The following is an 11943-nucleotide window of genomic DNA, read 5'->3' as shown; positions in this document are numbered from 1 at the left end:
TCCCCACACCCTCAAGGAGACCCCAGGTACCAGCTCCACCCTGATAGCCTCTGGGGCACCCTGGGGACTGCCACCTGGGTTCGGGACGTTGGTCTGTGCTCTTCACATCACGTGGCACCCACGGAAAGGTGAGGAGTCCACCAGGCCACCTCCCCTCCCAGCCCACTCTGCTACTCAGCTCACGAAGCCTTTTCCTCCCCGATGCTGTGCTGCCTGTAACCCTTCAGGTCAGAGGTGTGGTCCCATTTCATGGATGGGACAGTGGATAAAAGCTGCAGAGAGAAAGAAGGCTGGCTGCTATCCAGGGCCTCAGTCACTCTTTCTTGTGGCCCAGCTGCCTGTCATCACCAGGGAGGCACAAGGAGTAGTGGTTAAAAGTCAGACCCTTGGAATTCAGAGCCCGGCTGAAAGCCTGCAGGACACTGGGCAGGTTGCTTTCCCTCCCTGAGCCTTAGCTGTGCAGCATAAAAGGGTGCAGAGAGCACTGTGAGGCTGGCACCTGGAAAGCCCGCAGCCCGGGCTTGTTCTCACTGTCCCACGGTGGGACCACACGCCCGCTGCCCTTGGCCTTGGCAGCCCTGTCCAGCCTCCCTGGAGGCTGTGCCTCTTTCTTCTGGAGCAGGGCTGATTTACCCCTAGGCAGGGGACGAGTCAGGCCAGATGTTCCAGCTGTGGTGTGACAGGGAACCTGCCTTCCCCAGGGCTGCTGACCCTGCAGTGATCCCTATGCCCACTGGGTCCTGGCCAAGGAGGACCCGGCAGAGTGATCTGAGGCAGAAGGCTTTTATTCGTTTGAGGAGGGGGTGCTGAGTCCAGTGGACATTCTCGGGGGCTGCAGCATCTGGGAGAGTCTAGGGTGAGAAAGGCGGTAGAGGGACCCCCCATACCTGCAGAGCCTCCTCCCCTTGTGCATGTATGGACCTTCAGAGAGGAAACTGTGTGTGGGTGGACAGCCCACAGGCCAGGGGCCAAGTCCCTGCAGGAGGCTCGAGTGTCCTGTCCATCCCAGCGCCACCCTGGCTTGGTGGGGCTGGGACTTGGTCAGGGGCTTGGCCAGCTGAGGAGGGAGGAGGAGGAGGCTTGCTGGGCAGACTCCTGACAGGGCAGACGAGGAAGCTCCCATGACTGAGCAGGTGAGGTCACACCACAGCCAGAAGAAGGAGGGCCCTGGAAGGGCCCCTCCTAGTCACAGCGAGCCGTCAGTCCCAGGGCTGCTGTTCTAGAAGCTTCTGTGTGGCTTGGTAAGGCTTCTGGCCTGTTCCGCCCTCTTCTTGGCAGGTGTCCCTTTCTGCTTCCCCCTCCGTCTGGGCTTGGCTCTCTTCCCCAGTGACAGCAGCCCGTGGGACACTGCCTGAGCTGACCAGGAAGGTGGCTCTTGTCAGGTCCAGGCGGCGGGTGGCTTCTGGGGCTCCTTGGGATTGACACAGATGGAGGCAGAAGGCAGGGTTGCTGTGTGGAGTCCCTGACCCCACATGGAAGGCGAGGCCAGCCAGGGACAGAGACCTGGAGAAAGAGTGCTGGGAACAGGGGGCGGGCGGGCTGTGGAGCCAGGTCCCTGCCTCTGCGGCACCCCAGGTGCCTCCGTCCTGCCGCCGTGCCTTCTCCTGCCCGCTCCCCTCTTCACCACACCCCACCTCCTACTGCCTTCTGCAAAGGTCCTCCAGCCTCCTGCCTTGACCCTTTCCCTTCTACCTTTGTGTCCCTCTTCACTGAGTAGGTCTCACCCTTGGCCTCTTCTTGTGAACGGGATTTGTGACACCTGGCTTCTCCCTGCACTGGGACAAAGGGTCAGTGTCCCGTGTCCCCGTCTGGCTGCTTCAGCACAGACAGGAGGGCTGGCCCTGCCACTCTGAGCCGGAGGGTGCTCAGGGTGCTCCTCAGAGCCGTGCGTGGGCAGGGCGGGCTGCATCTCTGTGTGCAGGGGTCAGAGGTCAGGGAGAAGAGCTGTGCTTATTGGGGTGTATCCCCTACACCCCACCCTAGCTCTTGTGCACTCAGGCCAGTGTCACCTGCTCAGAGGCTCTCAGACTTCAGAGCTGGGACATCCTTTTGGTGTCTGGGCTGGGACTCCTGTGCCACCTCCATGCGTGTGGGAGAGGGGGCACTTGTGGGCTCTGTTAATGGAGCTCTAAAGTGCCACAAGCCCCTGAGGCACAGATGAACCATCCTGAGCCTGGTGGCCTAAACAAGCTCGGTCTCACAGGCTCTGGAGTCAGGCTGGGACCGGCAGCAGAGTCCCACACTTCTTTCTCGGGTCTTGCCTTCCAGACTCCAGAGAGACCCCAATAAGCCATGTGCTCCCTACCAAGGCCAGAGCCAGCAGTAGGAGGAAGCCCCCACTCCAGAGCTGAGCTGGAAGAGCTGGTGGGGTCTGTGTAGGGCTCTGGGGAGGGGGCAGTGGGGCCCCACTGGGCTCAGATCTGGCCCACCTCCCTATGCTCTACCTGGCTGGGCCCCGGGCCAGACCTTCCTCCCTCTCAGACCTGGCTCTCAGACCTCAGAGGTGCTGGGGCAGGGCGGGGGCTGCTGAGGAGCCACGTCCGCAGATGACCTCCTCTGGGAGTGGGTCATAGATGCTGCAGTTGGGCATGGGGCCCTTGCAGTAGATGTTGAGGTAGCCACGGTACTCTGCCCTGTACACCCGGTTCTTGAGGCACAGAGCCACGTTCTTGTCGCACTCGCACGTCTGCTTGTCACAGTCTGTCTTGTTGAGCTCACCTGGAGACGGGAAGCGTGCAAGGCTTTGACTGAGGGGGCAGCAGCCGCACCAGGATGCAGGGCGTGGGGACACAGACCTTGAGAGCCCAGTGGCCCTCAGAATGTGACCCCAGGCCCGGCAGCCCTAGCACCCCTCTGAGCCCTATCCCAGGCTGGCGACAGCTGCCCTGCCCAGGGTCCTCAGTTTGTTGTAACAAACTCTGCAGTGACTCTGGTGCAGGCTAAAATCTGGAAACCACTGAAGTCCAACACCACTGTATAGTTGGAGAAAATGAGGCCCAGAAAGGGGGTGGGTTTATCTCAATCACCCCCAAAACCAAAGGCCCACCCCTGCCGGTAACTCTACTCTTCCTCCTCTCCCAGGTCCCCTCCCAGTCCCAGGGTCAAAACGCCCCACCCTGGAGGAGTGACTGGTAAGGATTAAGAGGCAAAAAGTAGCACTTATACTCATTTGTGCTTATACTTCTTAGTACTAATACCAAATGCATTTTAGGCTAATGTGCATTTTAGACTGACATTGACTTTTTAGTGCCAGTTTGTCCCATGCAATCTTTGGGACATGCTTATTCATTTGTCATTATTTTCAATTTTTTTTTTTTTTTCATCGTTTGCTGGAAATCCCAATGCCGCGGGGCACAACGGAGGACGAGACCCATGTTGAGGGGGTGACTCACTGCAGACAATCACAGTGTCGTTCTCGATCGCATAGTCATAGTGGTCCACGTAGGGGCGGCAGCCCTGGTCAAAGAGCTTCTGGTAACAGCAGTCATGAGCATGGCAGCACCTGGGGGCGGGCAGGGGTGAGCAGGCAGGTGTAGCCGGCCGGTCTGTCCCTCCTCCCCAGCAGAGACCTCACATCATCTGTCCCTGTCCCTCGTGATGCCTTCAGACTGTAACCCAGAGAGGGACAGTTATTTGCTTGAAGTCACACAGCCAGACAGAGCTGGGGCTGGTGTCCCTATTCTCACCTCTTTGTCCTATCCTCAGAGTTCTCACCTTCCCCACCTGGAGCTCAGCTACAGTTGCCGGGGTGTGGGGAGTGTGAGGAAGTCCGGAAATGAGGTCAGGGAGGGAAGGCCTGGGCTTAAGTCCGCGTGGAGGAGCTCTGACTGAATGCAGAGGCTCTACCTGCCTGGGCCTGATGTCTGGAGAAGAATAAGGCCTGGAGGGTCAGTGGGCATTGAGCGGGGGATGGAAAGTAGGTGCAGCCTGGCTGTCCCCATCACCTCTGAAGCTGATGGTTAGCATGCGTTTATTAAGCTCTCAGGGCTGCCAGACTTGGTACTGGCTGCTGTAAGAGAGATCGGAGTAGAAGCCACAGCTGAGGAAGCACAGCCCTGCCCTCCAGAGTCTCCAGTTCAAAGGAGCAAGTGTGCCGACCCTTGCCTTTTACAGCACTAGCCATGTGGCTCTTGCTCCCTTATGCATTGGGGGACCCAGCAAAGGTTCCACGCACTTCTCTGCCCAAGACATTGCAGGAGGAAGCAGAGATCATCCAAGATGTGGGGGAGACATGGTCAAACATCAGGCTCCCCGCCACTAACAACAAATAAGCCCCATCCCTTGGGAGAGGACTTTCTTTGTCTTCAGAGACGTGGAGGCCAACATGGACCGTCAGCTGTCCCCTCTGGTTCTCAGCAAGAGCCCAGATCACCAGCACCTACCAGTCCACTTCGTCCATGGGCTGGCCACGGCCCCCCAGCCCGCAGTAGCAGCCGTAGCCCACAAAGGACAGGATGGCGCCTCTGCCTGTGATGGTCTCCACCATGGACTTGAGGTTGAACAGGCTGCCATAGGCAGTAGAGAGAACTGCAAGGGAACCGGGGGGATGCGTGAGCCCTACCCCAGGATGGTCCTCCCCCTGCCCAGGGTCAGGGGAAAGGGGAGGGAAGGGGGAAAGGAGGAGAGGGAGGACAGTGGCAGCAGAGCAGTGGAAAGAGGAAATCTACAAGATCCCAAAGATGGTGCTTTACTGATGTCCTGTATTACGCCTTACATTCCTGAGAAACCAGCACGTTCGTGCCAGCTGGGGGCTTGCTCCATGCCAGGCACTGTCCCGAACTCTTCCACGCACCACTTATGGAGTGCTGCCTGCAGCCCTATGAGCAGTCATCCCATTTTACAGACAAGGAGACTGAGGCTGGAGCAATTTTTAACTTGCCCTAGGTCAGGTTGTTAGAAAGCAGTGGAGACAGGGGCTGGGGATTTAGCTCAGTGGCAAAGCGCCTGCCTGGTAAGTGCAAGGTAGTGAGTTCGGTTCCTGGTACCGGAGAAAAACCAAAAAAAAAAGAAAGAAAGAAAGAAAGAAAGCAGTGGAGCAGTGGAGACAGAACCAGGACCTAGGCAGGGAGGGTTCCTCACCCACACCCTGTGCCACTTGGGTGTACAAAAGCTCCTTGATTTATGATGGCACATCCTGATAAACCTATCATAGGATCACCCTGTGTATCACTAGCCTGGGCAAATATCCAAATTCAAAAAAAGATTTCTAGTGAATGTGTGCTGCTTTTGCATCATCATAAAATAAAAAAGTCATTCAAGTCAAACCATCAAAAGCTGGAGACTGTCTGAACATGATCTCCAAAGAGGGGCTGCCCTTGGGCCTCACACACTGGCAGGGGCTTTGCAAACGCCACCGGTGGTTTAGAGCTACAGGGCTGTGATTCTGGGTCCTTCCACCCGCTACCTGGCCCTGGCCTGATATCTGTGCTCCTGGATAAGATCCAGGGTCCCCACCTCCGACCTGGAGTTGGTGCATCTCAGCCTTAATCCAGAGAAAATTCAGAAAAAGCTTCCTATTGCAGGCTCAGACTGCAATAAGAAAGGCACACACACCTATTCATACACACACACACACACACACACACACACACACACACACACACGCACACACGCACACACACACACACAAATGCATGCATGGAAGAAGCAATAGTCAAGGACACTTCCTATACCAGTCAAGTCTACTTCCTGGTGCTCATGAAGCCCACCCAGTGCAGGAATGCATGGTCTTCGTGCCTATATCCTTTCCTGGGTGAAGCCATCCTGCACGCCGCGGAATAGTCACTCTAGCTCCATTTTATGGGTGAGAAAATTAAGGGCCAGAAAGGTGAAGGTTCGCCTGGGTCATACCAGTGGCAGAACCCAGAATGGAACCTGGGTTTGTTGCCCCCCACGCTGGGCTGCTAACCAGCATGCACCACAGACCCTATCTCAGTCTCTACCCTCGGGCTCCTCCAGCGGCACCCAGCGTTTGGTGTCCGGCTCAGTGCCTGCCTCCTGATCCCTCCACAGCCCCCACTCTGCCCTACTGCATGAACTAGGAAATGTTCTGAGAGAGAGAGAGGAAGCTGAGGATTTCAGAAACTGGAGGCTGGGTGGACCCCAAGGGCTACTCTTGCTTCTTGAGATGTGGTTGTCCAAAACTTCTAGTGATAGAGAACTCACTCACCACCTCAACTAACTTGGAAAAGTGCAGACTTTGTGGTCAGACAGACTTGAACCAAACACAAAAGCTCCTTGGGGCTCCATTTCCCCATCTGTACAATGGGAATGACTGCTTAGACTGGGAGAGACCCGCAGGCCAGTTCTTGGCTTGGGTCTGACATATCCCAAATGTTTGCAGCCATCATGGCGCCCTCTCTCAGGGCTTGGTGGGGCTCTGGTCTGTCTGGCTATCAGAGTGAAGAGCTTGGAAATCCTGCTCCCGCACTGTTCTTGGGTTTGGCTCTGTGGTTTCTGTCATTCAGAAAACAAAGAGCAAAGAAGAGGAAAAGAGGAAGAGCAGGGGAGAAATGAAAGATGACTCTGAAGAGAATGGCTTAGCACCGCGGAAGGGGTGCACACACGTGCATTCGTGCGCATGCGCATGCGCCTGCACACACTAATGCGTGCACGGAGGAAGCAATAGCGCGAGGCTGGGGCTCAGGACAGGGAGGGGGACCCTGCCTGCAGTAGTCGTGAGCCCTTCTCCTGCATGTAGACAGAGGGCTGGCCTGAAAGGGCTGCTGCAGAGAGCAGGTGACCGGGCTATTCTCCACCCTCTTATGAGTCCCGTGGAAGAAAATTGTGTGTGAAGCTGCTTGGGAGCCACCCAGGCCTGGGCTGGAAGATAGGTTTAACCAAGTTCCTAGGGAACTTGATTTCAGTTCTAAAATCTGAGGACTGGGGAGAGTGGCGCCCCCTTACAGGGCCCCTAGGGGGTTTAAGTGCCACCATGAATGTGCAGAGAGCACCTGGCCTCCGGTGCCTCGAGGAAGGACCCGGATGTGGGCCCCCTCTCTCCCCAGCAGTTGTGTGGATGTTATGAGGGGCATGGCGGCTCCAGGCCCCAGACCCCCTGGCTTCCAGCTTCCACAAAGCAAAGGAAGAGTAGGAAATTACCTGCCACACAAAGGGAAGGCTCATTCTCACATCCACTCCTACACTTCTCTGCCTCACACTATATAGTTGATGCATACACTCCTGCTTGCCCAGGCACCCGACACACTCACACACTTCACACACCAGCAGACGCTCATATTCTCCTGCCTCACAAATGTGCTCGCACACGTGGTCCCCCGGGGAGAATCAGTGGCCTGAACCAAGGTCACATCCACACACACACGCTCCAGGTGGAAGACAGTCATCCTGCATTGAGTCCAGCTAAAGGCTCTCGGGCTGGACACAGCGGTAGTTTTGTAATGAATAGGTCACCGAGCTCGGAGGCAAACAGCCCTTCCTCATGTCCAGCCACACTGAACCCCCTGTTTGTTCCTGGCATTTACTTCTCCACAAACCAGGCTGTGTTTAAAGACGGTGGGGGGGCTGGAGATTTAGCTCAGCAGCACAGCGCCTGCCTGGCAAGCGCAACGTCATGAGTTCAATTCCCAGTACCGGAAAAAAATAAACAAACAAACAAACAAAAATTCAAAAAAAAAAAAAAAAAAAAAAGACAGTGGGATAAGCCTGCAAAAGGTTTGGGCCACATTCCACGCACCCAAGGAGCCACCAAGGGGACGTCAGCGTGTGAGGTGGAGTCTGATTTGTCTCAGGAGCCTCACTTGACAATCCTGTGGGACAGCTGCCCCCACCCAGGATGACTGGACCCCCGCCCCTTGGAAAGGAGCCCACAGACCCACACCCACCCCTGGGCAGAGTTGTGTGCCTTACATTCACATTCACACTCTGGGGACACATGCCACAAGTAATGCACACTCACACCGACACATAAATAGGCTCGCACATTCAGTGTCAACCCTGACACACATTTTATAGACATGCGCTGCACACAGACATTCCCATATGCTCTGACACACCCAAACAACGTGCTTACCTGCATCTAGCTGCACACAAACTCATTAACTCCTGCAGACACGCACATGCGCTTAAGTACACACACGCTCGCCAATACCACCACTTTACAATGCTTGCTCAGCAATGCACCCTGCTGCTCGTAAATGCCAAGGCCCCTGGCGTGTTTACGGGTGGCTGAGGAGTAAATAGCCCCAGAGGAGTGGATCAAGCCTGATGGGGAAGTGGAAGCCCAGAGAGAGGAAGGAACCCCCTGGCCACTGGGGCAATGATACAGGTGCCCAGGGTCACAGGAGGGAGGCGGCAAGGGGAGGGAGGAGGGGGCTCCCAGAGCGATGCTCACCACTGCTGGCCAGGATGGCGATGGCCAAGATCTTCTTCACACCCAGGCTGGACCTGAGAGAGGAAACCTGAGCCTGAGTCTGTGCCCTTCACCGTCCGGCCATTCTGGGCCTCGGTACAGGCATCTCCCGGGCTGCCCCTCCGTGCTCCCGTAGCTGGCACCTGGCTGTGTCATTAAACTCCACCTGCTTGTCCTGGAGGAGCACACCCCAGGATGGCATAGTCGAGAGATGCCAAGACCACCTTCTCTCCACCCATCAGCTTCCAAGACAGCTACTGTCTCGGATCAGAGCTAACCCCTCCCCTTCACACTCCAGGGTGTGCACAGAGTCATGTGACCCAACCTGGAAGCCAGGTCTTGAACCCAGAGCCAGGAGACCTGGGTTCCTGGATTCTAGCTCTGGCTCTGCTTCCAAAATGTTGAGTGATCACGGACAGATCCTTTAGCCTTCCTGGGCCTCCAGTGCCACAAGAAGTTTGACTCAGTTTCCCCAAGGACCTTCTGGGGATGAAAATGCAGTGACATTTCTCAGCCCAGTGCTCAGAAACTCAGAGCTCTCCTTTCAGGAGAAATGGATCCTAGGAGCCGGCACAACCCGAATCCCTGGCCCTCTCCATCCCAGGGCAGCAGGCACCTACCTGGAGGGTCTCAATGGAGAAGAGGCCCTGAGGCTGGGGTCCCTCCACCCAGAGGACCATCTAACCAGCACCTTCTTCCTGAACCCTTTGGGGCTGGCCTGAGCCCCATCTGCCATGTTCTGGGTTCTGGGGGGCCAGTGACATAGGTCTTGAAATCTCCTTGACGTGCTCCGGAGGTTCTGGGGAGCAGGCCCCAGCTTCACACTGCCACGCACGCTGGCAGGGTAGGGCTGGGGCAATGCCCTGGGCAGGAGGCAGGTGACAGATGCCCTAGAAAAACTAGGCTCCGCCTCTTCCCTCCCACTGCCACGGCCCTGCCCACAGCTATCTGGTAAAGCTCCCACCTCCAGTGTGCGCTGGCTTTCCCTGCTGGGGGTTAGGCACCTGACAAAGAGTTGGCTCCTGTGTGTGTGTGTGCGCGCGCGGTGTGTGCGTGTGTGTGTGTGTGTGTGTGTGTGTGCGCGCGCGCGCATGCGTGCGCGTCTGACAGGAAATGGGCCCAAAGGCCTCTCTCTCTCCATCTGAAGATGCTAAAGAAAAAGTTATTCAGTGGCACTTGTAAAGCACAGTGGGGTGGAATTTATTCAAAGGTGTGGCAGCATGGTGGGTGTAGGGACCACTGCAATGGGATCTCACGATGAGGAGGAGAAACTGGACTCAAGTCCAAATACAGCAGTGAAAAATGGAGTTTTAGCTAAGGAGCAGGGTGGGGGTTGATGAATGGAAAATTACCAAGAAGAAACCCAAGGGATGAGGGGGTTCTTGCTAAACTGACTGAACAGGCTTATTACTGAAGAGGTTGCAGTGATCACCACCTAGAGGGTGGTGGAGGCCAAGGACCTGATCAGTCATGAAGGATGATCAAACAGATATAGAGGACAGAGTTCTGGCTAAACCAACCCAGCAGCATCTTTGCTAAAACTGGATGATGCAGAGACATGGAAGACATCCAGGCCCAGTTGCAGAGAGAGTTCAGAGGGGCTTGCGTCAAGTTTGGTCAAGGAAAATCTTTTGTCAAAGGGATCTAAGTACTTAAGGTGTCTCTCTGGAAAGAGTTAGTATGGAATCTGTAGCGGGCTGCCTACCTACATCTGGAAGGGGAGGGGCCCCTATTCATCTGGAAGCAAATCAATGTCCATGTCCACCTGGCTAAAACTAGAGGGGCCTGGGCACATACATCTGGCAGGAAGCACCCCAGCTCACACCTGGAAGGGCAATCCTGCTCGGCCTGACTGACCTGCTGAGTGCAGACCTCCTTTTTGTGGGGCTGCCCAGTGCATCCCCGCAGCAGGGCAGCATCCTTGACCTCCATGTGCTGCTCTCCCCTCACCCACCCTGGAGTTGTCATGACCAGAAACGTCCTTGGACATTTCAATGGGAGGCACCATTGCTTCTGGGTGAGGGCCTGGTACACTCAAGAGTCAGCACAAATTGGTTCTTGTTTGAGAGCAAATTGTGCAAGGAAGGGAGCAGGAAGAAGAGAAGAAAGGGGGGTCCTGAGCTCCAAGAGTCCCCCACCATCGGGCTGAGGAGTTGAGTTGATGGGGCTCCCATGCCTAGCACCCCCAGTTCCTGGTGGAGACCTTGATGGGAATGGTCCTCTGTTCTCTGTGTCCTCAGCTATGGAATGTGGAGTGTACAGGCCTCACAGAGTCAGGACCATCCTCGCAGATGTCAGGTGTCCTGTAGCCATGGGTTACATGGCTGGTGCTCAGTTTTTGGCTGGAGACCTGTTTGTTACAAAGCAGGGACCTGCTCTCTGGTACAAAGGTGAATCGGGTGGTTGGGAGGGAGAGAAGTTGACACTCCAATAATCCTCTTACCTGTACATGGATCCTTCTTAGTGGCCCCCAACCTGCTGACAAGGGACAGAAAGGAGCCTCCTGGAGCTTCCCTTCCTGCCCCAAGCTTTGCCGGCTTCCTCTTCTGGTTGTCCCCAACCAATCAGCCCATCTCATGTAGCACTCATTGCCCCCCCTTCCCTCCCCCGACCCTTCTTCTGCCCAACTTCCTCTCTGTGGAGCCAGGCCCCTCTCCTTCCCAGGAAGTCACCCTGGAAAAACCTCACCTTACCCTCTCACACATCCTTATGTGGGAAGGTGTTAATTTGCACTGGCTCACGCATTCCTTTGCTGCTCTCCGTGGTGTTTTGGTTTGTGGATCTTGATACTTCCCTCAGACTGTGGCTCCTGGAGAGCTGAGGTCCTTATTTCCTCCAAAAGCCCCAGAGTTCCCCGTGCAACAAGACTGGGAGTGGTAATACTGGTGCCTGCCGTCACTTGTCTGCACAAGGCTGGGATTATATTTTTGTTTGGATGATACCATCACACTCCAAAGAAGGAAGAACCAAGGCACATAGTGTGCTATACAGATTGCATACTGAGATACAGCCTTCAATCTGTAGGTGACGGGAAGCCACAGAGATTCGTGTTAAGGAGGTGAAGGCCAGGACCTTGAGAGCCTGTGGACAGCTCCACGGCCACTTTCTCCCCTGGAATTCCCACTGCAGGCACTGGTTGGGCAGGTCCTTAGAGAGGCCTGACCCTCCAGGGGAAGGATGAGCTCTTCCACTCCCCGCCCTCCCTCTACAGAGTACAATGTGCTCAATAATGAAGTCAATAATAAACTGGTCGACCCAGAAATTCTACTTCTGGAACTGTAAACCAAGATAAACTTGAGTTTTTCCCAGGGACAGATGAAAAAAGGATACTGATTAGTGTACTTTTATGAGAACTCCCAAATCAGAAGCAATTTAAAGGAGGAGATTTATTCAGCAAATTACTAACCATCCATCTATAATCATATCCTCATCATATATCTGATGATTTTATAAAAACCTACACCCATATATACAGGGTAATAGCAGTTGTTTTCAAACAGGGGACCAGTGTGTACCTATAAGCAAATCATTTGGGAAGATATATACAATGGATTAGTAAATGGTCATCCGTA

At 55.3% G+C, this 11943-nt stretch overlaps 1 protein-coding gene across 2 annotated transcripts; it reads right to left on the bottom strand.

The window, feature by feature from the left end:
- Positions 1-764: 764 nt before the first annotated feature.
- On the bottom strand, positions 765-10331 carry Pla2g2f (phospholipase A2, group IIF). 2 transcript variants are annotated; one of them, XM_005394676.2, is made up of 5 exons: positions 10229-10331; positions 8354-8406; positions 4383-4527; positions 3393-3502; positions 765-2718 (listed from the first exon to the last, which is right to left on the bottom strand). In XM_005394676.2, the coding sequence occupies exons 1-5, from the start codon at positions 10288-10290 to the stop codon at positions 2498-2500; spliced, it is 591 nt and encodes a 196-aa protein (XP_005394733.1). In that variant the 5' UTR covers positions 10291-10331; the 3' UTR covers positions 765-2497. The 2 variants fall into 2 exon arrangements, with proteins under 2 accessions (XP_005394733.1, XP_013374902.1); XM_013519448.1 differs by lacking the exon at positions 10229-10331 and adding an exon at positions 8992-9319.
- Between the last annotated feature and the right edge of the window lie 1612 nt (positions 10332-11943).

The sequence above is a fragment of the Chinchilla lanigera genome, unplaced genomic scaffold, assembly GCF_000276665.1.
Source record: "Chinchilla lanigera isolate Chin_1 unplaced genomic scaffold, ChiLan1.0 scaffold00051, whole genome shotgun sequence".
NCBI classification, from domain to species: Eukaryota; Metazoa; Chordata; class Mammalia; order Rodentia; family Chinchillidae; genus Chinchilla; species Chinchilla lanigera.
The sequence above is the reverse complement of the archived record's forward strand: the minus strand, read 5'-3'. Positions and strand labels throughout refer to the sequence as shown.

What these genes read in the sequence shown, in the direction of transcription:
- Pla2g2f (XM_013519448.1), bottom strand. Translation starts at nt 9,107, where the DNA reads ATGGCAGATGGGGCTCAGGCCAGCCCCAAAGGGTTCAGGAAGAAGGTG. An exon ending in CCCATGGACGAAGTGGACTG is followed by an intron (nt 3,503 to 4,382) that starts GTAGGTGCTGGT and finishes GCCCGCCCCCAG; the next exon opens with GTGCTGCCATGCTCATGACT. An exon ending in CGACACTGTGATTGTCTGCA is followed by an intron (nt 2,719 to 3,392) that starts GTGAGTCACCCC and finishes TCCCGTCTCCAG; the next exon opens with GTGAGCTCAACAAGACAGAC.